This window comes from Schistocerca serialis, chromosome 2 (genome assembly GCF_023864345.2).
Source record: "Schistocerca serialis cubense isolate TAMUIC-IGC-003099 chromosome 2, iqSchSeri2.2, whole genome shotgun sequence".
NCBI lineage: Eukaryota > Metazoa > Arthropoda > Insecta > Orthoptera > Acrididae > Schistocerca > Schistocerca serialis.
Genome location: NC_064639.1, coordinates 445,537,934 through 445,565,495, shown reverse-complemented (window position 1 = coordinate 445,565,495; position 27,562 = coordinate 445,537,934). Strand labels below are relative to the sequence as shown.

At 43.0% G+C, this 27,562-nt stretch overlaps 1 protein-coding gene across 1 annotated transcript in view; it reads left to right on the top strand.

Annotated features, from left to right (window-relative positions):
* Positions 1–7,376: 7,376 nt before the first annotated feature.
* Positions 7,377–27,562, top strand: part of LOC126456059 (esterase FE4-like) — a 78,900-nt gene continuing 58,714 nt past the window's right edge. The window contains exons 1-2 of the mRNA XM_050091814.1: positions 7,377–7,391; positions 8,693–8,830. Coding sequence (XP_049947771.1) covers positions 7,377–7,391; positions 8,693–8,830 — 153 coding nt within the window. The remainder of the gene's footprint in view (positions 7,392–8,692; positions 8,831–27,562) is intronic.

Below are 27,562 nucleotides of genomic sequence, written 5' to 3'. Positions count from 1 at the left end.
TAAGTGAGTTTTCCATGGTCAGTGCCTTCTAAAACCATGCTGATTCGTGGACATAAGCTTCTCAGTCTCAATAAAGTTTATTTTATTCGAACTGTGAATATGTTCAAGGATTCTGCAGCAAACAGAAGTCAGGGGTACTAGTCTGTACTTCTGCGGGTCCGTTCTTTTACCTTTCTTATATACTGGAGTCACCAGCGCTTTTTTCCAGTCGCTTGGGACTTTGTACTGGGCGAGAGATTTACGATAAATGCAAGCTGGTAAGGTGCCAGTGCCTTAGAGTACTCTTTGTGAAACCGAACTCGGATTCCATCCGGACTTGGTGATTTATTTATTTTCAAATCTTTCAGTTGTTTCTCTGTTACAGGTATGCCTACTTCTTTGTCGTCCATACGGTAGTCTATCCAATGCTCAAATGACGATATGTTTGTACGGTTCTCCTGTGTAAATTATTTCTTGAACGTGAAATTTAAAACTTCGGCTTTCGTTTTGCTATCTTCAACTGTCACACCAGACTGGTCAGCCAGGGACTGATGGAATCCTTAGACCACCTTAGTGATTTCACATACTGACAGAATTTTCTCGGGTTCTCTGACACATCTTTTGCTAAGATCTGGTAGCTGTTGTATGCTTCGCGAATTGATCTTTTCACAGACGCACGAATCTCTACTAACCATCGGTTGTCGTCATTTGTGCGTCCGATTTTGAACCCAGAAGCCTCTGGATATTTATTTCCTATGTACTCAAGACTTTCCCTGTAACGTTCTACGACGTTTGTTGCGAATTCTGGTTGTCTATAAAAATATCCTCATACAATGGTCACTCCTTGCCTGAATGACAGCTTTATCCAGAGTATTTCACAGTCCGACCCAGTATCGATCTCAACTGCGTTTGAACAGCTTTTAACTGCAATGATCACAGCACCTCCCACATCAGTCCTATCCTTCTTAAACATTGTCCAATCCGAGTTCAAAATTTCACTGCTATTTATGTCTGGTTTCAAATGCCGGGATGGTTCCTTTGAAAGAGGACGGCCGACTTCCTTCCCCATCCTCGCCTAATCCGATGGGAGCGATGACCTCACTGTCTGGTCCCCTCGCCCAAATCAAGCAACTTAGTATAAACTCTTTGATAACACGAGACGAGAGATACTGAATTTAACTGACGGGGGGAGAAATAAAAATGTAGCATTTGAAGCAGCTAGAAGGGAAGACGCCTAAAAACTGTGATTGGTAGAATAAGCAAAAAGACTACGGAGGAATGGCTAGAGGACAAACGCAAGGTTGTAGAAATTTGCTTTACTAGAGGAAAGACAGAAGACACCTACATGGAAATCAAAAAGACGTTTGATGAATGCGGACTAGCGGTTCTAGGCGCTTCAGTCCGGAACCGCGCTGCTGCTACGGTCGCAGGTTCGAATCCTGCCTCGGGCATGGATGTGTGTGACGTCCTTAGGTTAGTTAGATTTAAGTAGTTCTAAGTCTAGGGGACTGATGACCTCAGATGTTAAGTCCCATAGTGCTCAGAGCCATTTGAACCATTTGAACCAAACTGCAGGCTGTTAACGAAGCTATGAGCATAGGAATAAGTTGAAAAATATGTGAGTAGCTCGCTGACTTCTTATACAATAGAGCCCAGTCTATTGTCCTCGACGGTGAGTGATCATCAGGGACAAGGGTATCGCCAGGAGCGCCACAGGGAAGGGTGTTAGGACCGCTGTTGTTCCCTATATACTTAAATAATTTGACAGACAGGATGGGCAGCTATCAGCGGTTGTTTAGGGATGATGCCATGGTGTACGGTAAGGTGTCGAAGTTAATGACTGTAGAAACCTACAAGACGACGTAGACAAAATTTCCAGTTGGTGTGGTGAATGGCAGCTAGTCCTAAATGTGGAAAAACGTAAATTAACATGGATGAGTAGGAAGATCAAACCTGTCATGCTCGGATGCAGTATTACTAGTGTCCTGCTTGACACAGTCAAGTCGTTTAAATAGCTGGGCGTAACTTTCCAAAGCGATATGAGTTGGAACGAGCGTGTGAAAACTGTGGTAGAGAAGGCGAAATGGCGACTTCGGTTTATTGGGAGAATTTTAGGAAATAGTGGTTCACCTGTAAAGGAGATCTCATATAGGAAGCGAGCGCAACCTATTCTTCAGTAGTGTTCCAGTGTTTTGGATCCGTACCAGGTCGGATTGAACCCTTCCTGTCTCCTCTACATCTCTTTTGTTACGCAACCTTCCCTTCTACAATAACCTATGAAACCTTCACTTAGGATTTCTATCTCTTGCTCAATAATAACAAACGAATTCTTCGCTTGAAAATTAATTCTCTTTCTCAATAATAATAAGTGCAATCTTCGCATACAAATTTAAATGCTGCTAATTAAAAGTGATTTGCTGATTATTTCGACGAAACATAGAATGTGTCGTCGTCGTCGCCCTCAGTCGTTACCTGCAATAACCCAAAACTGCTCCTAACCTTTTTTACTGTTACTGGGTCGCCATCTGACTGCTACATCCAACTGCGACATGGTTATACTTACTCTGTTTTGCTAAACTCTACTACCTGCTGGTGGGCTGTCATAATAAGCGGCTGTATTTATAACCAAAGCTGACGTTATTCTTTAATAGGAAAGCTGATGTTATTCTTTAATTAATTTGACTGAAGTTACGTAATTCACAGTTAAACTTTTTCTTGATAACAATAAAATTTTGCAAAGTTATACGTCGATGGTTTTTGGGATGGATTATAATCAGTAATGCAATATTGCCGGCAAAAATTAATTATATTCTGAAAACGATTCTTCAAATGTTTACTGTTGGTAATGAAATGATTTTACAAACGTTCAAATGGGACTTACTTTTTACAATAATCTTACAACTAGCACTGCACAAACATACCTTCAGTATTCTTGAGTTTCTCAAAAAAAAAAAAAAAAAAAAAAAAAAAAAAGATTCAGTAATATTAGTTCCTCTTATGATAATAGTTAGCTGATGTCTCTGTAGATCCGTTTATAATCTCTTGTAAATCATAGCTGGTGGCTGGCTGGCAGACCGCTCCTCTCAACCTCTCACTTCAGACCTGCTACCAACTCGCTTCACATCTCGCTTACTACTGACTTCCTGCGGACGCTAAAGTGCGGTCTCTCCCTTCAACAATGTTTTCTGGTGCAGACAATCCTTTCTACCATTACAAAATGTATCAATGCGCGGTCTTTCCCGCTCTTTTCTTAAAATGTATCCATACGCGGTCTCTCCCGCCCTTTTTAAAATTATATCAATTTGCGTTCTCTCCCGTCAACAATACTTTGGTACAGACATTCCCTGCTACCACAATTATTTCCAAAATTACAAATATTAATTATTCCTACTTAATCATATCAATAAAATATAAACATCTTTCACAAATTGTCGTTTAATAATAGACAGTAGAAATATACACGTCTTACAGGATTGAAGGAAGACATCGAAGCATTTCAGAAACGAGCTGCTACTTTTGTTACTCCGAACTTCGGACTTCAAAACAACACGTGTTATGAAGATTCTTCAGGAACTCAAATGGGAATTCCTGGAAGGAAGGCGACGTTCTTTTAGAGAAGCACTATTGAGAAAATTTAGAGAACCGGCATTTGAAGTTGATGCAGAACGTTTCTACAGCCGCTAACAAGCGTCGCGCATAAGGGCCACGAAATTAAGATACAAGAAATTAGGGTTCATAAGGAGGCTTATAGACAGTCATTTTCCATCGCTCTATTTGCGAGTAGAGCAGAAGGGAAAATGACAAGCAGTGGTACAGGGTGCCATCTGCCACACACCGTACAGTGGTTTGCGGACTGTCTATGGAGATGTAGATGTAGAAGAAGAAGAAGAAGAAGAAGTCAACGAAGAAGAAGTTAGTTCAGAGTGCACATTCCCTCATCTTCCTAATAGTAGCCTACTCCCAATAACCTACAGCTCGCCAGATGCACTTAATGTAAAACTCAGAAATGAGTTAAAATAGAACGACGGCCATAAATAAACCTCCAGCTATTAGAAACAGTGTCATAATTAAAAGACTATCTTGATGGACTACTACTACTACTAGTACATGATCAGGCCCAGTGGACCGCTCGCATCTACAAGTTTCCTCCTCCACTGTATTCTGTCCATTGCTGCTATCCGCCATTCGTTCACAGATATTGACACTTGGTTTAAATCTTCATTGAGTCCATCCCTCCAACGCTTCTTGGGTCTCCCTGGCGGTCTCTTTCCTGTAGGTGTGAAATCCTGCAGCTTCCGAGGCCATCTGTGATCCTCCATCCGAGCCACATGGTCGGCCCACTGCATTCGTTTGGCTTTGACAGTTCCTGCTATGTTGGGTTGCTGGTATAGTTCCTCAAGCTCTTGGTTGTATCTGATCCTCCATTCCCCTGTATCTTCATCCAGAACCGGACCGAAGATCTTCCGAAGCACTTTTCTTTCAAAAACAAGGAGCTTATGGAAGTCCTGTTTCCGGATACTCCATGTCTCACAGTCACATAGAACAACAGGCTGGACCATGGTTTTGTACAGTCGAATCTTGAACTGTCTGGAGAGATATCTGGACCGAAGCAGTTGTACTAGGCTGTGGTAAGATCGGTTTCCTGCTTGTATTCTGGCCTTGATCTCTGCTTCACATGATAAGTTCTCAGTGAAAAGTTCCCCTAGGTATTTGAATTCTTGCACTCTCTTGTAGGACTGGTCCCCAACTTGCAGGGATTGTAGATGATCAGCAGTCTGACAATGACCACGCGTCATAGCGAGGTACTCTGTCTTGGCTTCGTTAATGTTTCTATCTTGATGGACACCACTGTTTAATATTAAAGCGCCTGATAACCACATCAACGACTCGATATTTAAAGTAATGTAGAGAGAAGGAAGAAAAACACATGACGATGTTCTCAAAAGCGCCATGGGTGAAGCTTTACGAGGATATTATGCAGTCAAATAACGTCATAGCCTGTCTAAAAGTCGAAAACATTCGTGTTAGTTGTTGCTTCGGTAGGAGGGCATGTTGTACAGGAGCTTCCAGAAGGAGAACGATATCAGAGGTAGACTGATACCCAATGAACCCACACTGAAAGTGAATACAGCTGAGGCCAGATGCTAAGACCCAGATATTATAGATAATCCGCTCCGTCGTCAGTAGGCAGCATACGAGTGTAACACTACGATAGCTACTTGGCATCTGCGGTCCTTCAAAGGCTTGGGAAAGATAATTAAAATAACTTGCTTCCATGAAACAAAAAACCGTTCAGTTTCTCATAGCGCCATAAAAATTGCGAAAACGTTTCCTGTAGCATTCCCAGCAGTGCACAGCAACATGCTGTAATCGATTTTGTCCTAACTTGGACCCGTGTCGCGTGCTGGGGTAAACACTGAATCCAGCTTCCACATAATAATAAAGGTCAGCTTTATCAACTTTATCAATCGTGAAATCATAGACTCAACTGTCCCTCTCAATAGAAATTCGGTAGTGAAAAAAAGCCAGATCCGATTGGCGGTAGCAGTGATTTAAAAGAAATTCTCCGCCGCAGTCTCAAAAATAACTCACTCGCTGGTAAGGAGATTTCCATTCTTTACCACAGCATTAGCATGGCACCGCTCACCTCCTTGTAATACCTCTATAAACTGCTGGTACATGGGTTAGTGGAACATTTGATGGAGTTGACGAACTGTTACAACGATCTTCTGTTGCCGTCGTTAACGATAAATCTTTTACGCCTCACCACCCAGAAACCTACGAGGTTCTTATCAATTGATCTGCATCTGAATTATTTGCACATCCGCAAGGCTGCACGCACGGTGAGCGACATTCGTCAGTTTCCAGTTACCCTGCATTCGTTATACCTCCAAGAGACAGGTGATCTTTGGCAGGGAGGTACCAGCAGCGTCAAGCATCTGTTTCGTTATATTATCCATTCATATTACTGCTCGTGGACGCTACTCTCAGACATAGTCAGCAGGCAGTACCGCGCCCAGTTCGCCTTGCATAGCACTTACCTGGGCTACGGTATCTACACCTCCATTAGGCAGCATCTGTAGTAAGCATACGCTCATATGAACGGCAGATACACTGCTGCTGTAACTACTTGCACACTAGTGCTTGGGAAGGAATCGAGGACAGATGTTTTTCCTTGATGCGACAACCTCACAGTACAGAGGCCTCGGTAGATTTAAGATAAATCTCCTGGAGATAAAAAATGTCGTCCTCTTTATAAATGCCAAGGTCTGGTTTTCCTCTATATGTATCCTTAATCTATTGAAATTGCATTGGTTAATCTTTTCTACTTCTGGCCCCTTTTATTGCTAAGTTCTTAAACTTCAAGAAAGGACTGGGTGCTTCCCTCCCGCAGGCTTCAAGCAGACAAGCCTTCTTTGGGTTCGTTTGACACCATCACACGCAAAAATGGTTAGATGGCTCTGGGGCACCATTGTCAGTTTCTGGGTGTTAGTTTGTCGGTTTTCTTTTTGTAGCGAACTTGTTTGCGCTGAACACTCTGGTACAATACCGGCAGGGGTGAAGCTGCGACATCGAGTGGCTCAGCAGCTCACTTGGTGAGGGCATTGTCTGCGAGAATCAAGATTCTGGCTTCACGGCTCGGTCTGATACAAAGTTTTCATCTGCCCACAAGTTTTAAAAGTACACACATTCCGCCGCGGAGTGAAATATTCATTCTGGATTCAGGTTGAATGTCTCGCAGTTTCTTGTTGGATTGTTGTACGCACCTTCGTAAGGTTGTTGGCACCCGCTGCAGCAGAACCGACGGATAACACAGTGGTTCAAATGGCTCTGAGCACTATGGGACTCAACTGCTGAGGTCATGAGTCCCCTAGAACTTAGAACTAGTTAAACCTAACTAACCTAAGGACATCACAAACATCCATGCCCGAGGCAGGATTCGAACCTGCGACCGTAGCGGTCTTGCGGTTCCAGACTGCAGCGCCTTTAACCGCACGGCCACTTCGGCCGGCGATAACACAGTGGATGCAATAGACTAAAAAGTATACTGGCGAGAATATATATTTGCATTGGTGCTACTGGTTTGTGCCTGCTCTATTGTATCAACGTTTGTCACAGGTATTTTTCATATGGGGACGAATGATGGAGGCTTTAATGAAATGGAAATTTTGTACGCTTCGTTATAAGGAATTCGCTATGTGAATTTAATCTGCCGGCCGGGGTGGCCGAGCGGTTCTAGGCACTACAGTCTGGAACCGCGCGACCGCTACGGTCGTAGGTTCGAATCTTGCCTCGGGCATGGATGTGTGTGACGTCCTTTGGTTAGTTAGTTAGGCAGTAATGGAAACAAAATAAAGGGAGATTTCATTTCAACCGGTAAGGGCCATTGTGGTAAAATGTTATCATTCAAGGTATTAGAACTTTCTTTTATGCGATACTTATACTCAGCTGCTCGTGCTGTTGTTTTTTTACAATTCCCTTATAAGATACATGTTGCGGTGTGGTCAGGCAAATTATACTGTATCTTACATTCTTAGTAAAATAGTTCAATTCATTATTTATCACTTCTATTTACTTCAGTAGAGGAGCACATCTTTGAAGGCACTTTGCTAGTAAACATGTATTCTTTGTTACAGGTCGATTATATAACAAATCTTCCTTGTGTTTCGCAAGACGTGCAATAATGTGATAACATGATAAAACTTTATCTACTGATTACTTCAGAAGATCCATCTATAAAAGGAGCAAAGGAATGCTACTGGCTAATTATTTCATCAGATCGTCTGTTGTTAACTAAAGCCGAACAACATCGGTTATTTTCATTACAAATATAGGTTGTTTCCTTTCCTTCTTGTTATCGTTTGGTTAAGCGGATCATTACTGACGTTAGTTTTTCTATGAAGACTCAGACAGAGTTACCCAGTTAGGCCACCAACAGCTATCATTTAAGTAAAGGAGATCTCCAAGACAATGGCGACACTTCGCTTATTTGCAATTTTACACCTCTGTTTAATGCCACTCGTCATATCAGTAAGTACATTAATTTACTCAGCATAACTAATTACTTTTCGCACAACGCATTCTGCATCATACAGTGTGTGTGTATATGTTACAACAAGAAAAACACACCGTGCTATGTCACTAAAAAGAACCATTTATTAATCGCTACGTATTTCACAGGGACTTAGTTTCAATTTCACAAAAGAATCTAGAATTTTAGTTCGTAGCTCTCTTCAACGAAACGTAGTTCGACGTTTCAAAATGTATTAAATGAGACCTTGAAGGCCGCAGAGGAACACTAAAGTCTCAACAGAACCAGCTTTTTTTTTCTTTCTGTGAAACAATGTAACTTCCTTTATAGCCTACTAAAAAGATATACGCGACAGGAAGCTTCGGAAGTTTCTTTCGGTAACCTTTGTCTTCTGACAATATTTCTGCGACAGTGAAATAACCATTGCACATTTCGTCTTTCCCGATTTTTTAATCGTTTTCCACAAGCTCTGATGATCATGTTTTCACACGGTCTCTAAAGTACCTTGTGTCTTGCATACAGCCCGCTGTTGCTTTCTCCTTGTACTTCAGTGAAACCATGTTTCAAACGTTCAGAGCGATACTTCGTAACTTGAAAGGGGTCACCAATCTGCTGTTTGATATTTTCAAGATTCTTATTAATATGATGTAATTTTCATTGTTTTCCTTAAATATTTTACAGGCTGTCGAGTATGTTACAGTGGACACAGAAGAAGGCACATTGAGAGGTCAGATGTCCGAAACGTTAACAGGCAAACCCATGTTTATGTTTCAAGGCATTCCGTTTGCGGAGGCACCAGTTGATGATCTCCGCTTCCAGGTAAGTGGCTGTTATCACACACTTAGTGCTCCACAATCTGTGTATTTCTCTTGTGGGGAGTTTTATACATACAAAATAAAACACTGACAAATTTTATGACCGTAGCTCCAAATGAGCTGTTTATTAAAATACATAACGTTTTAATGTCACAGGCGACAATGAGAAGTTTGAAGAGTGAATAATTATCCGGCACAAAAACTGTCACTTTTTTGACTATGCAGGTGTCATAATTGTCGACAGGTTTTTAAAAGCGACAGTGCAAAAATTACGAAACGCACCGCAATTACACTCACACATATGTAGTATGACATTACAATGAAATGAATACCCTTAGCTACATATAGGCATTGATATAAGTCAACGGGGACAGTTGAAAATGTGTGCCCCGACCGGGAATCGAACCCGGGATCTCCTGCGTACATGGCAGACGCCCTATCCATATTTTTTTTTTTTGGTTCGTTGTTGATCGTTGTATTTGGTTGTTGCCGACCGTCATACGACATCCGTTCATGTTCTATTGTTGATCCTTCCACCCAGCTCTCTGACCGAACACGCTGAGCGATCGTTCCGGCAATCCATCTGAGACACCGAGGACACAGAGGACAGCGCGACTGCAGGGACTTATCTCGGGCACGTCTCCCGTGAGACCCACATTCTCAGCTTATTGTCCCGCACTATATTCATAGTGACCATGCCCATCATACTCATTACTCGCGGCTTTACCGCCGATTCCCGTAAGAGTTCGGGCACTGTTTGTGAATCCGCATAGAAGAAGATGGTCAAACGGCCCGTGAGCCTTAACTATATATCTATGAAGATGGTATGTGATCTTTCGGACATGTCCCAAAGAACTGAAACCATCTTCATATACCTATGAAGTATCTTTGCCAGTCTTCATATACGGGGCAAATCACTGAAAACTTACACAGCAGATATTGTGGAAATGCAAAGTGCTTTTGACGAGCAGTTTTCACAGAATGGATTGGCGGTCAGGGACTTGCACTGTTTGTCAATAACCAAATTATAATAATACTTAGAAAGTGATTTTTTTTTTGCAAATACACACTTCTTAATGAAACAATGACGTTTCACATCAAGAGGCTGAAAATAGGGTCAACTGGAATGTCAGTAGCGTTTGGTGCATGATTCTAGTGAGAGTGGTTTATGAGGTATCGTATTCTGAAAAGTATCCACACCAATACTTGTAAAATAGCTGCGGTACCGCACACTAAAGAACAACACGAGTGCACACAATAGTTGTGTGGACTCTGACGGGTAACGAGACAAATGACCATCTCAGGTTGTGTTAAAAATGGCCACCTGCAGCGGCAGTACACACTACCAGTCTGGTGTGGAGCGACTGCTGCATACGTGCTAGCATATCAGCGGAGATGTTCGAGCAGACAGCAGTAATACGTCATTGCATATCATGGGGTATAGTTGGTATGTACCTGTAGACAGCGTCTTATAAGGGCCGTCCAGCACTGGGGAGGGTCGTTGTAAAAATCACATGAAAGCCGAAGGAATCACTCGTGAGTTACAAAGTGCTACCAGGAATTCAGACCTTCATAAGCCACGCATTTCTGTAGTCAGTACAAAGTGACGTTTCAAGTGGTGACGCTTGATAGTGGATGACTGGAAACGAGTGAGTTGGGGTGAGGTATCCGTCTTCACGATGTGGCCATCCGACGGAAGGGTTTGAGTTTGGCGAACGTCTGCAGAATCTTATGGGCCAAAATATATAGAGGCAAGAGTGAATTGCGGCGGAGGTGGTCTGACAGTATGCGGATTATTTTCGCGGTTAGTGTGTAGTCCTCGTATTGTGCGTATTTTCCGTAGTCAGTAGCGATCCAGGGTGTGAATAGGACATTCAACGAAGCTACGATCCACCTTGAAAATGTCCTCCGCACACACTTTACAGCACTTTGTACTGCGTGTAGAACAGTTCAAAGATGATGACTGTTTGTATCAGCAAAACATTGCACCGCTGGAAGAAGCTGGAATTTATAGGATTCTGTGAAACTGTGGGGAAGTGCACGAGGGTACTACAAAAAGAACTGTCAAAAAACGACTCTAAGGGCACAAGGGCAATTGCAGATACGGGGAGATCGGCAGATCAGCTGTTGCGGAACATATTTTACAGGCAGGCGACCACCACATTAATTTCAATAGGACTCAAGTACTGGCAGCCACAGGCGATACCAAGAAAGGCTGTAGAGAGAGGCCGTAGAGATTGTGAAACACCCCAGGAATTTCAATAGGAAGGAAAAGGTCGTGAAATTAAACGAAATTTGGATTCTGGTGCTGAAGAAGATGTGTACCAGTCTTCCACCATGGGATGACAGTAACAGCAGACGACGGCAGTCGACAACAGCCAATTGCGGTCACTATTCGTAACATGTGACGTCATCACACTGCGAGGAAACTCGAGGAAGCGGAATTTTGCCGTAGTCAGTAGCGAGCAAGGGTGTTGCGAAAGGGACATTCACCAAAGCTACGATCCACATTGAAAATGTTCTGCGCAGATGGGGACGAAACGTCGGTTTTTAAAGCGAATTAGGTAGGGAAATGGTTATGGGACACAGCCCTTGTCGGCCTATTCACCTTCAATATTCCCGACGCACAGGATCCGTATACCACTGACCAGGTTTGATCGTAAATGGAGCGTTCATCGGAGAGCGTACTAGAGAAATCTAGAGACATATTTACGTGCGAAAGGAAGAGTTAAACGCAACGCGCTACTTGTGACAAGTCAAACTCTGGATGAAGAAGAGGCGTAAGTAGCACATATGAATTTTTCTGCACAATAGTCTTGGCTACATACTAGAAAGTTGGCGAGCAGGCGAACGCAAAAATAAACATTTACCGAAAACAGCCTGCGCCACGGCAGCGGCAGTTGGTGGCAGCTTATGCCCCACGTTACGCTGTTCTGTACGTAGCGTTGGGAAAAGCTGACTGGTTAAAACCGATACCGCTAGTTTTCGGTATTTATTTGGTCCCAGTTATAACAGGTGCTTTTTTTATTTTTTACTATTACCCAGCTAAAAAAAACAAAGTTAGCTATAGCAACCCTGCTAAAGTCTTTCATTTTTTTAATAAACTGTATTCCTAAAATATTTATTGCCTTGAAATATTGCGTTTTTATCCAGAGCCCGCCAGGAAAATGTATACACTCTTTGTCAGGATGTATCGAGGTATAGATGTAGTCGTTCGATTTGAGTTACGAGTGTGTTCTAGTATGGTTTTTGGCGCAACAGTACTTTCATCTCGGTATTGACAAAACAAAATGGCTGGAGCACGCTTGACATTCGAGCAATGAAAATGTATTGAGAAGTGGTTTTACAAGTTTGATAATCCCGTTGAAGTGCAACGTCAGTGGAGGCGAGGTTTCGAAGCAGAACCGGCAACCCGCCTAACAATTAAACGCATCAATGACCAAGTTTGTATTACATGGAACGATTTGTGATATACTCAAAGGAACATCAGGAAGATAGCGTACAGCTGCAAGTCCGGCTTCGTCGGCTCTCGAGTTGGAAAGGTTTGTTAATTCTCCACAGAAGTCTGCTACGCAATGTGCACGTAAAGTGGGGGTTAGCAGTACAAGTGTACGAAGAATTCTGAAAGCTGCAAAGTGGAAAGTTTACATTCCACAGTTAATGCACGAGATTAATGCTGGCGATCCTGATCGCTGAATGCAATTTTGTGAATGGTATCAGAAGATGGTAACTAATGACGAACAATTTGTGACGAAGGTAGTGTGGAGTGACGAGGAACAATTCAAACTTAATGGAACAGTGAATCGGTATAACAGGCACAGAAAAATCCGCATGTTTATATGGATAAAGCGACCAATCTATTAGAGATTCATGTGTGGTGTGGACTATCATCCAAGCGCTTAATGGGACGCTTTTTTATTTGGCGCTACTGTCACTCTAGAAATGTACCTGGAAATGTTATTCACATCAATTTTGCCAGGTATACGTCCGATTTCTGGGGCTGATACAGAGGTCTTATACAAGACTGCGGGGCGCCACGACACTTCCACCTAGCCGTACAAGCTTTTCTGGGTGACAATTTGCCGGGGCATTGCATTGGACGAAAAACGCCCATTGAGTTCCTTTCATGGGCGCCAGATCTAACACCTATGGTCTTTTACTTCTGAGGAATCGTGAAAGACAACGTCTAAACTGTGAAAGCCAACGTCTATCGACGTACGCCACGCACGCTGGAGTAACTTCGCCAGGAGATTAACAGCGACATGTGCAGCGATGTCCACTGTAACAATGACTGACGTAGTAGCGGCAACTGCTCGTCATTCTGTTATTTGTATAGCCACATGGTAAACATTTATAACATTTACCACTGGTATAACAGTTGTACATTGTCGTAGCTGTGTTGGGAAAGTACCAGAGTTCCAAGCGCTAATACACTACTGGCCATTAAAATTGATACACCAAGAAGAAATGCAGATGGGAAACGGGTATTCATTGGACAAATATATTATACTACAACTGACATGTGATTACATTTTCACGCAGTTTGGGGGCACAGATCCTGAGAAATCAGTACCCAGAACAACATTCTCTGGTCGTAATAACGGCCTTGATACGCCTGGGCGTTGAGTCAAATAGAACGTGGATGGCGAGTACACGTACAGCTGCCCATGGAGCTTCAACACGATACCACAGTTCAGTCATTGACCAGACGTTTTCAATTGATGAGAGATCTGGAGAATGTGCTGGCCAGGGCATCAATCGAACATTTTCTGTATCCAGAAAGGCCCGTACAGGACCTTCAACATGCGGTCGTGCATTATCCTACTGAAATGTAGGGTTTCACGGGGATCGAATGAAGGGTAGAGCCACGGGTCGTAACACATCTGAAATGTAACGTCCACTGTCCAAAGTGCCGTCAATGCGAACAAGAGGTGACCCCATACCATCACGTCGGGTGATACGCCACTATGGCGATGACGAATACACGCTTCCAATGTGAGTTCACCGCGATGTCGCCAAACACGGATGCGACCATCATGATGCTGTAAACAGAACCTGGATTCATCCGAAGAAATAACGATTTGCCATTCGTGCACCCAGGTTCGTCGTTGAGTACACCATCGCAGGCGCTCCTGTCTGTGATGCAGCGTCAAGGGTAACCGCAGCCATGGTCTCCGAGCTGATAGTCCATGCTGCTGCAAACGTCGTCGAACTGTTCGTGCAGATGGTTGTTGTCTTGCAAACGTCCCCATCTGTTGACTCAGGGATCATGACGTGGCTGCACGATCAGTTACAGCCATGCGTATAAGATGCCTGTCATCTCGACTGCTAGTGATACGAGGCCGTTGGGATCCAGCACAGCTTTCCGTATTACCGTCTTGAACCCACTGATTCCACATTCTGCTAACAGACATTGGATCTCGACCAACGCGAGCAGCAATGCTGCGATACGATAAACCGCAATCGCGATAGGCTACAATCCGACCTTTATCAAAGTCGGAAACGTGATGGTACGCATTTCTCCTCCTTACACGAGGCATCACAACAACGTTTCACCAGGCAAGGCCGATCAACTGCTGCTTGCGTATGAGAAATCGGATGGGAAACTTTCCTCATGTCAGCATTTTGTAGGTGTCCCCACCTGCGCCAACCTTGTGAGAATGCTCTGAAAAGCTAATCATTTGCATATCACAGCATCTTCTTCCTGTCGGTTAAATTTCGCATCTGTAGCACGTCATCTTCGTGGTGTAGCAATATTAATGGCCAGTAGTGTAGAAAGCACTGATGCTGAAAACGTTATAGGCCCTGGAAGATGGCTAAAGCCGAATGTAAGCTGAGTCGAAATTTTTGGGAAGAACCTAACCGTGTTAGGAAAGGATAGGCTAAACATTGTTGGCGGTGGCGGGTTTGTTGCTTTTAGAAGTAGTTTATCTTGTCGTGAAATTGAAGGAGATACTTCCTGTGAGTTAGTAACCGGAATTAAATAATAATAGGATCCTTTTACCGACCTCCCAATTCAGATGATACAGTTGCTGAAAGGTTCAAAGAAAACTTGAGTTTGATTTCAAAGTCGTTCCCGACTCGTGCGATAATAGTTGGTGACTTTAATTTACCCCCGATATGTTGGCGAAAATACATGTTTAATTCCGGAGGTATATATAAAATATCATCCGAAATTGTGCTAAACGCATTTTCTGAAAATTATTTCGAGCATTTAGTTCATGAGCCCAAGCGAATAGTAAACGGTTGTGAAAACGCACTTGACCTCTTAGCAACAAATAATCCTTAGTTAATAACCAAGCATCAAACCCGATACAGGGATTTGTGAACACAGGGTTGTCGTAGCGATATTGAATGTCGTAATCCCCAAATCCTCCAAAAATAAGCGAAAAATATATCTATTCAAAAAAGCAGATAAAAATTCACTTGACATCTTCCTGAGACACAATCTCCACTCATTCCAAATTAATAATATAAGTGTAGACCAGATGTGGTTTGAATTCACGAAACAGTATCGGCAGACAATTGAGAGATTTATAATAAATAAATTAACAAACGACGGAGCTGATCCTCCTTGGTACACAAAATGGGTTAGAACACGTTAGCAGAAACAACGAAATAGACATACCCAAATTTAAACAGACGCAAAATCCTCAAGATTGGTAATCTTTTACAGAAGCTCTAAATTTATCGCGCACTTCAATGCGAGATGCTTATAACAGTATCCACAACGAAACTTTGCCTCGAAACCTGGCAGAAAATCCAAAGAGATTCTGGTCGTATGTGAAATATGTTAGCGGCAAGAAACAATCAATGCCTTCTCTGCGCGATAGCATTGGAGACATTATCGAAGACAGTGCTGTCAAAGCAGAGTTACTAAACATAGCCTTCCAAAAAGCCTTCACAAAAGAAGACGAAGTAAATATTCCAGAATTCGAATCGAGACCAGGTGGCAACATGAGTAACGTAGTAGTAAATATCCTCGGAATAGTGAAGCAACTTAAATCACTTAATAAAAGCAAGTCTTCTGGTCCAGACTGTGTACCAATTAGGTTCCTTTCGGAGTATGCTGATGCATTAGCTCCTTACTTAAGAATCATACACAACCGTTCGCTTGACGAAAGAACCGTACCCAAAGATTGGAGAGTTGCACAGGTCACACCGACATTCATGAATGGTAGTAGGGGTAATCCATTAAATTACAGGCCCATATCGTTAACGTCGATATGCAGCAGGATTTTGGAACATATATCGTGTTCAAATATTATGAATTACCTCGAAGAAAACAGTCTATTGACTCACAGTCAACATATATTTAGAAAACATCGTTTTAGAAAACATCGTTCCTGTGAAACACAACTAGCTCTTTATTCACATGAAGTGTTGAGTGCTGTTGATAAGGGATTGCAGATAGATTCCGTATTTCTGGATTTCCCGAAGGCTTTTGACACTGTATCACATTAGTGGCTTGTAGAGAAATTGCGTGCTTACGGAATATCGTCTCAGTTATGTGACTGGATTTGTGATTTCCTTTGAGAGAGGTCACAGTTCGTAGTAACTGGCGGAAAGTCATCGAGTAAAACAGAAGTGATTTCTGGCGTTCCCCAAGGTGGTGTTATAGGCCCTTTGCTGTTCCTTATCTGCATAAACGATTTCTGAGAAAATCTGAGCAGCCGTCTTGGGTTGTTTGCAGATGAAGCTGTCGTTAATCGACTAATAACGCCATCAGAAGATCAAAACGATTTATAAAAGATATCTGAATGGTGCGAAAATGGGCAGTTGACCCTAAATAACGAAAAGTGTGAGGTCATCCACATGAGTGCTAAAAGGAATTCGTTAAGTTTCGGTTACACGATAAATCAGTCTAATCTAAAAGCCTTTAATTCAACTAAATGCATAGGTATTAGAATTACGAACAACTTAAGGAAGGAACACATAGAAAATGTTGTGGGGAAGGCCAACCAAAGACTGCGATTTATTAGCAGGACGCTTAGAAAATGTAACATGTCTACTAAGGAGACTGCCTACATTGCACTTCTCCGTCCTCTTTTAGAATACTGCTGCGCTGTGTGGGATCCTTACCAGATAGGACTGACGGAGTACTTCGAAAAAATTCAAAGAAAGGCAGCACGTTTTGTATTTTCGCGAAATATGGAAGAGAATGTCACAAAAATGATACAGGATTTGGGCTGGACATCATTAAAAGAAAGGCATTTTTCGTTGCGGCGTTATCTTCTCACGAAATTCCAATCACCAGCTTTCTCCTCAGAATGCGAAAAAATTTTGTTGTCACCGACCTACACAGGGAGAAACGATCACTACCATAAAATAAGGGAATCAGAGCTCGTACTCAAAGATATGTGTTCGTCCTTTCCGCGCGCTATACGAGAATGGAATAACAAAGACTTGTGGAGGTGGTTCGAAGAACGCTCTGTCAGGCACTTAAATGAGATTTGTAGAGTATCCATGTATATGTAGATGTAGATTTAAAGTAACCAAGTGCTAAAGTGAAGTTTGTACAACATGTGTGATCAATTATTGAATGTTCCTTAAAGTGTGTATACATTTTTCTGGCGATCTCTGTAGAAAACGGTAAAATCGATCAGTGTTGTTTAAATAGTAATGCCGACGTTGACGAATAACAAAGGCATAGCATAAGAAAGAGTGCTGCTGAGACAATAATGTACCTGTTACCATGAGACGTGGCGTATGTGTTTGTACGAGTGTACATGCAGTGGACTAGGCTTACCCCTTCTGGTCTACATGGTAGTTTTTCACTGTCGTCTCCGGGCAAAAAAATGGCATCAACCGTAGTCTGGAAATATTTTACGAAGTGATATAGTAAAATAGAAAGGAAACTCTGGTAAGAGTAATAAATTGAAAACATAACAATTCTTTCATAGTTTCAATAAAAATGGAAAGCGTCTGATCTACTGCCTGTGTCTACATAATATACCTTTAACTGCTTATAGCCCTTGAAAACGGACAAATTAACAAGATAAATAGAGTTCTTCAATCCAACTTTTCACCCTATAGCATTGATTATTCGTAATGTTTAAATAGTGGTATGATTCCCAATTACAAGGTGGTTTTTGAGCAAAGATTCAAAATGTTAGAATCAGTAGAAGAATACCATTTGTTTTTGGAGTATTCAATCACTTATCACTTTTCGGGATAACCAGCAAACGATGGAAATACTAACTTCTTCTTCGTTTGCTTCTTGTATTTTGATCCTATGTGTCTTGAAACTGAGGTAGTCCCAATTTTCCAGTCTTTGTTCGATTTCTACGTTGATGACAGGAACATGTAGGAATAAAGAACAGATTTTCGGTATTTTGGATCATCTTAGATACCAGTTACTTTGTGCCGTTTTAACAGTCACTTTAAACTGGCGTGGAAGGAAACCGCTATAACCGTAAAAGGGTTCTTTCATCGATAATTCCCATCCTTATCTGGGGAGCTATCTAGACGATGGAATTATGGGATGGGTCTGGCCTTTGCACTTTGTGTTCACACTTCCCTGTAGAAGAGCAACGCACATTCATCGGGGTACGGCCAAAGGAGCAACTTCTACGGTCTTTGAGGTGCTTCGATGCAATAGAAAGACAGACCAGCCTGAATACGATCCCGTGCAGTGACGCTCCATATCGGCAGAATACGGCGGATGGGAAGAATGACGCACTTAGGTGAGACCGGGGACAACATCGGAACCAACGCTTGCGCTATCCAGATGGAAATGATGTGCAGGATCGTCTCCGAGGTTCACGAAACCAGTGACGTCGTAGGTCCGAAACAAGGGAAAGGCAATGTTAGCGGCAATAAGATTTTCCAGTGCTGTTCATGCACTGGGTTCAAATGGTTCAAATGGCTCTGAGCACTATGGGACTTAACTTCTAAGGTCATCAGTCCCCTAGAACTTAGAACTAATTAAACCTAACTAACCTAAGGACATCACACACATCCATGCCCGAGGCAGGATTCGAACCTGCAACCGTAGCGGTCGCGCGGTTCCAGACTGTAGCGCCTTTAACCGCTTGGCCACCCCGGCCGGCCATGCACTGGGATTACCAACCGCGCGAAGTGTGATACTGGCGACCACAAGCACAGCGGGATGTGGGACAGTATTGTGAAGACCTAACAATGCCGGAAAAGGCAGAAAACCAGTGTCCCCTCGTAGGAATATCTGTGGATGTGATTCAGATTAGAGCTTGTCTGGAAATGAGTTGTGAGGAAATGCCCGTGCCGTTCCGGCTTATAGGAAACTAGTGGGGAGCGGCAGGATATTGACGGAGACTCCTGTTGAGAATTCTCACTTACTACAGCCTTTGGTGGCAAAAGAAGCACTGAAGCTGAAATCGTCATAGATACAGAAAGCTGCCTAAAGTCGGAGATAAATTCTTCTGAAATTTTTACATAGGCGCAAACCGTTTTCAGAAAGGATACATTAAATAAAGTAAATGGTGGTGTGTTTGTGTCTGTTGGTAGTAGTTAATCTTGTAGTGAAGTTGAAATAGATAGTTCCTGCGAATTAATATGGGTAGATGTTATACTCAACAGCCGAACCAAAATAATAATTGGCTCTTTCTACCGACCCCCCGACTCAGATGATATAATAGCTAAACGGTTCAAAGAAAACTTGATTCTCATTACAAATACGTACACCACTCATACAATTATAATTGATGGAGACTTCAATCTACCCTCGATTTGTTGGCGAAAATACATGATCAAAGCCGGTGGTAGACAGAAAACACATTCGGAAATTGTACTAAATGATTTTTTCTGAGAATTACTCTGAACAATTAGTTCATAAGCCCACACGAATTGTAAATGCGAAAACACACTTGATCTCTTAGCCAAGAATAATCCTGACCTAATAAAGAGCGTCATGACGGATACAGGGATTAGTGAACACAAGGTCATTGTAGCGAGGTTAAAAACCACTAAAAATAAACGCAAAATATGTCTATTTAAAACAGTAGATAAAATTTCCTTCCAAGCTAATTATGAAAGTGTAGATCAAATATGCCTCAAATTCAAAGACACAGTATCGACAGCGACAGATAGATTCATACCGCATAAGGTGATAAGAGGCGGGACTGATCAGCCATGGTACACAAAACACGTCAGAACATTGTTGCAGAAGCAACGAAAACAGCATGCCAAGTTCAAAAGAACGCAGAAACCCCAAGACTGGCTAAGTTTCACGGAAGCTCGTAATTTAGTGCGGACGTCAATGCGAGATGCTTTTAATAGTTTCCACAATGAAACATTGTCTCAAAATAGGGTAGAAAACCCGAAGAGATTGTGGTCGTATGCAAATTACAGCAGTGGCAAAAAACAGTCAATACCGTCAATGCGTGATAGCGATGGAAATGTTACCGATGATGGTGGCACTAAAGCGGAGTTACTAAATAGGGTTTTCCGTAATTCCTTCACGAAAGAAGACGAAGTAAATACTGCAGAATTCGAAAGGAGAACAGTTGTTAGCATGAGTGACATAAAAGTAGATATCTTAGGTGTTACGAAACAACTCAAATCAGTTAAGAAAGGCAAGTCTTCCAATCCAGATGGTATACCAACCAGGTTCCTTTCAGAGTATGCAGACACAATAGCGCCTTTCTTAGCAATCATATGCAACCGCTCATTTGACGAAAGGTCTGTTCCTAAAGACTGGAAAGAAGCACAGGTCACACCAATATTAAAGAAAGGAAATAGGACTAACCCATTGAGTTACAGACCCATATCACTGACCTCAATTTGCAGTAGGACTTTGGAGCATATACTGTACTAGAACATTATGAATCACCTTGAAGAAAATGACTTACTGATACATAACCAACACGGATTCAGAAAATATCGTTCTTGTGCGACGCAGCTAGCTCTTTATTCCCATGTAGTAATGAGTGCTGTCAACAAGGGATCTCAGATAGATTCCATATTCCTAGATTTCCAGAAGGTTTTGATAACGTTCCTCACAAGCGACTATTAATAAAATTGCGTGCATATGGAGTATCGTCTCAGTTGTGTGACTGGATTCGTGATTTCCTCTCAGAGAGGTCAGAGTTCGTAGTGATAGATGGTAAATCATGTCACCACTGTGTAGAGAATATTGTGCTACAACAGAAGTATATGGGAGAACGTTATACTGTCGGAAAACACCCCCTGTAATGTTGTTCATGAATGGCAGCGCAACAGATCGAATCACTAGAATGACGTACAAATTTGCAGTCAGAGTGCATGGGATAAACACAAGAGTGCTCCTGCTGTCATACGAAGTCGCAGCCCAGGCCATCACTCCAGGTGTAGGCACAGTGTGTCTAGCACGTGGAAAGGTTGGTTAGAGGCCCTCAATTGGCCACCTCTTAACCAACACACGGCCATCACTGGCTCCGCGGCAGATCCAGCTTTCATTAGAAAACACAACAGACCTCCACTCTGCCCTCCAATGAGCTATCGTTTGACGCCACTGAAGTTGCAAATGGCGGCTGTTTCGGATCAGTGGGAAGCACGCTGCGGGGCATCTGGCTCAGAGCTTTCCTTGGAGTAACCCATTTGCAACAATTCGTTGTGTCACTGTGGTGCCAGCTGCTGCTCAGACTGCTGCTTGAGATGCAGTACGATGCACCAGAGCCACGTCCCGGACACAATGGTGTTCCCTCTCGGTAGTGTCATGTGGTTGTCCGTGGCCCAGTCTTCTTGGGACGGTACATTCTCATGACCACCGCTGCCAGTAATCACGTACAGTGGCTAGATTCCTGACAAGTCTTTCTCCAACATCGCAGAAGAAACATCCAGCCTCTCGTAGCCCTGTTATGCGACCGCTACATACTCCGTGAGATTTTAATAATGATGTAAAGGCATTTTGACTAACATCAACTCACTACGTCCAGTCTCAAAGGTAACTGACGCTGACGACCGTTACAGCGCGTGTTTAAAGGAAATGTGATATGTATTCTCATAGTGGTGGTCTGATTTTTTTTCCATTACTGTAAATGACACGCAAACTGTGGTGGGAGATAAGTGTTTATTATGTTCATATCACTCCTAGAACGGTATTTAATAATTCTGGTGCGATGACACCTCAGTACCTTGGGCAATAATTAAATCTCTCGTACAGTATACCAGCGCTTGAAACGTAACTTAAAGCGTATTAGGTAAAGCTGTAATAAGCTGTGCTAGGAATTAAGATTAAAATGGGAACCATTCATTAGTTTCATGCACGCTATACCCATGATACCTGTGATCATAATTGTGTAGACCTATACCGCTTGACATTTAGTGGATGTACATGTCAGCATGTATAGCCAACTAGCCAACTCACAAGGAATGACAACCTGGATGGTTAGTTCCTGGCAGGTATAGGATGCCTCCTGCGTATCAGAACACGCACACACACACACACACACACACACACACACACACACACACACACACACACCTGATTAGTGAGAGAGATATGCAGTTGAGTACGATTAACTTATCCTTTTGTCTTGTCCATCTTTTTGTATCTTTTGAAAGTCAAAGCTGTTGTACCTCATGAATTTTTAGCTGCTTGTTCACTCGTAATGCAGCGGAACAGACCGTTTCTCAGTAGGTAGAAAGCGAGCAGATGGGAATGGAAGTTGCTAGTAAAATACACTGATTCAATGTCAGGGGTGCACTTAACTAAAATCTGCACAAGTATATAAGGGCAGAGCCGTACGGAAATGATTTTAATCCCTCATTGCCAGATACGAAAGCTTCATTCCTCCATTGTCTGTAAAACTACTTTTGTGTAATTTTTTATACGCTCGCACTCGTGATTATGAACGATGCGTCTATCTGTGGCATGGCTGGTAGTTACAGCGAAAACGATAGTCCAAATGCGATTTGATACAAGAAATACATGGGTTAAACGGTTCTCATAGTGATTAGCAAACAAAAAAAAGAAAAGAAAAGAAAACAAGTTAAACATAGTAAGGCGTACTGCCAGTGCTGTTACGTTGTCAAATGCTTGAACAGTACAGTCCCCTATCGACCTTCCTCTCTTCTTTCCTCCATTTTCGCGTCTGGCATAGATAGTCAGCATAACGGTACAAATCGGTCAAAATAGGAAGCCTTCGGCCAACTAAGCACATTTGTTTCAGCGTCCGCTCGCCGACCCTTGATATCCTACAAAACAATAGCGAAATGGCAGCAGTAACTACAACGCTGAACGGCAAACTTCTCTGAGGGTGAAGATACGTGCACCAAACGCACTTTTGCCACATAAACCATATCATCGATAGCCCTAATAGTCATTTCTTAATTATGGTATATGAACGAAATGTTACTGTCACAACTGGATGTGTTTAGAGTTGCACGCCGATGGAAAAAGGCCTCTTCTCGAAGGCAGAGGAATGGAACACAATGGTTGATTCGTAAACCGTTGATTCTTCCTTTGTTTAATCTGGTCTGTTTTTTCGCCCCACTGTCAGTAGGCCGATGGTACGTGCCGATTTCGCCATGCCAACGGTATTTACATTAGAATTAACCATATGCTCTATCGCCAATTAAAGCTTTTATAAAGGAATTACATTAATGTGCAAGATGGCAGGTCCTCTGGCCTCTTTATACCTTTGTTAAAGACCATCAAAGCAGCCTACCACGCATTTCTCAAATCTCAATTTGCCTACATGCAAATTAATATCATAACACTACTGTATTTCACTGTCTGCAAAGTCAGTAATCCGATGCTACGTATCGGTATGTACATGATATGGAGTAGGATGCTTGAGTATCATAATGCTGTTCATTTTCATTGGAGACGAGCTGTAACCTTAGGCTTGCGAGAAGGTCAATCACTCACAATAGCAGCAAATGGTCAGAAGATGGAGGGAACGTCAGGTCACTAGTCATTGCGGACGGAGTCTCAACCTGTCCATGGCTAGCGGCTTTATCTCTCGATGTCAGGTCTCAGGTGACAGAGCAACGGGTGCTTCCTGTATTCATCGTGTCTCGGGCGGTTTTATCATGTAAGCCTCGTGTTTTGAGCAGGAATGCGTGAGCTCGGCGCCATAGCTGTGCTGTTGCTTGGAATGTATCGCAGAAATGGTCGCTGAGCTTCACGGAATAGCCGGCAGAATGCCACCACACATAGCACCCCAGTTATCGTATTCCTTTGGCGCCCGTTGCCAGAATGCTGCCGGCACTAAGTCCTAGCGGAGGCTGTTCAAATACAGGGTGTTACAAAAAGGTACGGCCAAACTTTCAGGAAACATTCCTAACACACAAATAAAGAAAAGATGTTATATGGACATGTGTCCGGAAACGCTTAATTTCCATGTTAGAGCTCATTTTAGTTTCGTCAGTATGTACTGTACTTCCTCGATTCACCGCCAGTTTGGCCCAATTGAAGGAAGCTAATGTTGACTTCGGTGCTTGTGTTGACATGCGACTCATTGCTCTACAGTACTAGCATCAAGCACATCAGTACGTACCATCAACAGGTTAGTGTTCATCACGAACGTGGTTTTGCAGTCAGTGCAATGTTTACAAATGCGGAATTGGCAGATGCCCATTTGATGTATGGATTAGCACGGGGCAATAGCCGTGGCGCGGTACGTGTGTATCGAGACAGATTTCCAGAACGAAGGTGTCCCGACAGGGAGACGTTCGAAGCAATTGATGGGCGTCTTAGGAAGCTCGGAACATTCCAGCCTATGACTCGCGACTGGGGAAGACCTAGAACGACGAGGACACCTGCAGTGGACGAGGCAATTCTTCGTGCAGTTGACGATAACCCTAATGTCAGCGTCAGATAAGTTGCTGCTGTACAAGGTTACGTTGACCACGTCACTGTATGGAGAGTGCTACGGAAGAACCAGTTGTTTCCGTACCATGTACAGCGTATGCAGGCACTATCAGCAGCTAACTGGCCTCCACGGGTACACTTCTGCAAATGGTTCATCCAACAACGTGTCAATCGTCATTTCAGTGCAAATGTTCTCTTTACGGATGAGGCTTTATTCCAACGTGATCCATCTGTACATTTTCACAATCAACATTTGTGGGCTGACGAGAATCCGCACGCAATTGTGCAATCACGTCATCAACACAGATTTTCTGTGAACGTTTGGGCAGGCATTGTTGGCGATGTCTTGATTGGGCCCCATGCTCTTCCACCTACGCTCAATGGAGCACGTTATCATGATTTCATACGGGATACTCTACCTGTGCTGCTAGAACATGTGCCTTTACAAGTACGACACAACATGTGGTTCATGCACGACGGAGCTCCTGCACATTTCAGTCGAAGTTTTCGCACGCTTCTCAACAACAGATTCGATGACCGATGGATTGGTAGAGGCGGACCGATTCCATGGCCTCCACGCGCTCCTGACCTCAACCCTGTTGACTTTCATTTATGGGGGCATGTGAAAGCCACGCAACCACGGTACCAAATGTAGAGACTCTTCGTGCTCGTATTGTGGACGGCTGTGATACAATACGCCATTGTCCAGGGCTGCATCAGCGCATCAGGGATTCCATGCGACGGAGTGTGGATAGATGTATCCTCGCTAACAGAGGACATTTTGAACATTTTATGTAACAAAGTGTTTGAAGTCACGCTCGTACGTTCTGTTGCTGTGTGTTTCCATTGCATGATTAATGTGATTTGAAGAGAAGTAATAAAATGAGCTCGAACATGGGAAGTAAGCGTTTCCGCACACATGTCCACATAACATATTTTCTTTCTTTGTGTGTGAAGAATGTTTCCTGAAAGTTTGGCCGTACCTTTTTGTATCATCCTGTATATGTGAATTCCTAAGGGAACAAACTGCTGAGGTCATCGGTCCCTAGACTTACACAGTACTTAAAGTAACTTATGCTCGGGACAACACACACACCCATGCCCGAGTGAGGACTCGAACCTCCGCCGGGAGGGGCCGCGCATTTTGTGACATTGCGCCTCAAACGACGCGGTCACACCGTGTGACCTAGCTAAGGCTGTGACAGGCTGCTCGACTGTTATGTCAGTACACGTTTGCTGCCATCGTCGGCAGCTGGAAAAAATGGTGTTGGCGCTTTGGTGACAGAGCAGAATGGTGCGAGTCTAGACGAATTTCTGTATGCCCGTAATTGGTGGAACTTTCGTTTATCGCCAACGATCGGCCAAGTTCTGGCACAGGTCCCTCTCGGGGCGGGGGACGGAAGAGAACTGACTGGAAAGTTGGTTCCTGGCGAACGCAGGAGTCGGTCGTGTATTTTGCCATTCTTGCTACGATGTAATTTCATTCGTAGTTTCACTTTTCAGGCTACCCGAACAAACACTAAAGTTTTTTCGCGCTCGCTCTTCGATCGGTCACCATGGTGGAGGCCATCTCCAAGCAGTATCGCCGACCTCAAGGAACAGCCGTCATCACCACGCTCAATGTGTCAGTAATATAGTCCTGTAGGCTTTAGATTGATTTTTCAGCCTCCAAAAATTCAAAATGAGGACAGTGGATACACCGGTTCCCGTCAGATCACCGAAGTTCAGCGCTGTCAGGTGTAGCCGGCACTTGGATGGGTGACCATCCGGGCCCCCATGCACCGTTGCCGTTTTTCGGGGTGCAGTCAGCTTCGTGATGCCAATTGAGGAACTACTCGACCGAATAGTAGCGACTCCGGTCACAGAAAACCATCATAACGACCGGGAGAGCGGTGTGCTGACCACACGCCCCTCCTATCTGCATCCTCAGTCAGGATGACACGGCGGTCGGATGGTCCCGATGGGTCACTTGTGGCCTGAAGACGGAGTGCTTTACGTTAATACATATAATTATTCGTTGTACAAATTCAAGACCAATTTTGTGTTCCATGTAAAGAAAGTAGAAGTAATTGTAAATTTTTAGGACGGCATTTATGTGATGAACTGTCACACTCACCAAACTCCTTTCCCATCTTCGTTTTTGGAGGGCTACTTTGATCAATTAATTTGATGAATAAATTGTATGAGAGTTTAGCGACCCCACGTAGGATTTGTATCAGAGCCATTAAAAGATAGCGTTACATAACTTGTGCAGATTCAGTATAAACACACTCGGGTGTGCTTTGCTTAATATCATGATTCTGCCCCCTAGCTTGCATATCAGTTAAGGGTCCCACAACAGCAAATATGTGGCTAGTTTCTAAATGCACTCAACTCATAATAAGCAGCTGGTCTATGTTAGCAGGTGTCGATGTGCATATTGCCTGGTAAGATACCGCAGTTGTTTTTTTTTTTTTTTTTGTGCATTACGCTGTCCATGCAGAGGAGTTACAACATTAAAAACCTCCCATTATAAATGAACACAGATATAATATACACAATGAGACATATAAAAACAGACAAGGTATAGAGCGTGCATAAAAGAGCTTAATGGTAAATACGAGAAACCCTTTCAGGATTCTGCTACCTATAAGCTAATACTATTAAATGAAAAAACTATTAACATTAAATAGATCCTTCTTAATGAAGAATCCAGTTACCAAGGGGATTAAATTTAAATAACTACCTTAGAATAGGTATCAGCAAAGAAGTAGCATCAGAATAGTGCAAATATGTAGTGCACATTTGTATAGAAAGAAACACTTCTTAAACCCGTCATAATTTAATGTATACAAATACTTTTACGTTCTGGTAGAGGAGCCATAATCATTATAATGGAAAACAAAACCAAAGCCCGACAGCACTGCAACGACACTGAAGCATTAAATGAAGCTTGGCAACTCAAAAAATTCAAGTGGCTCT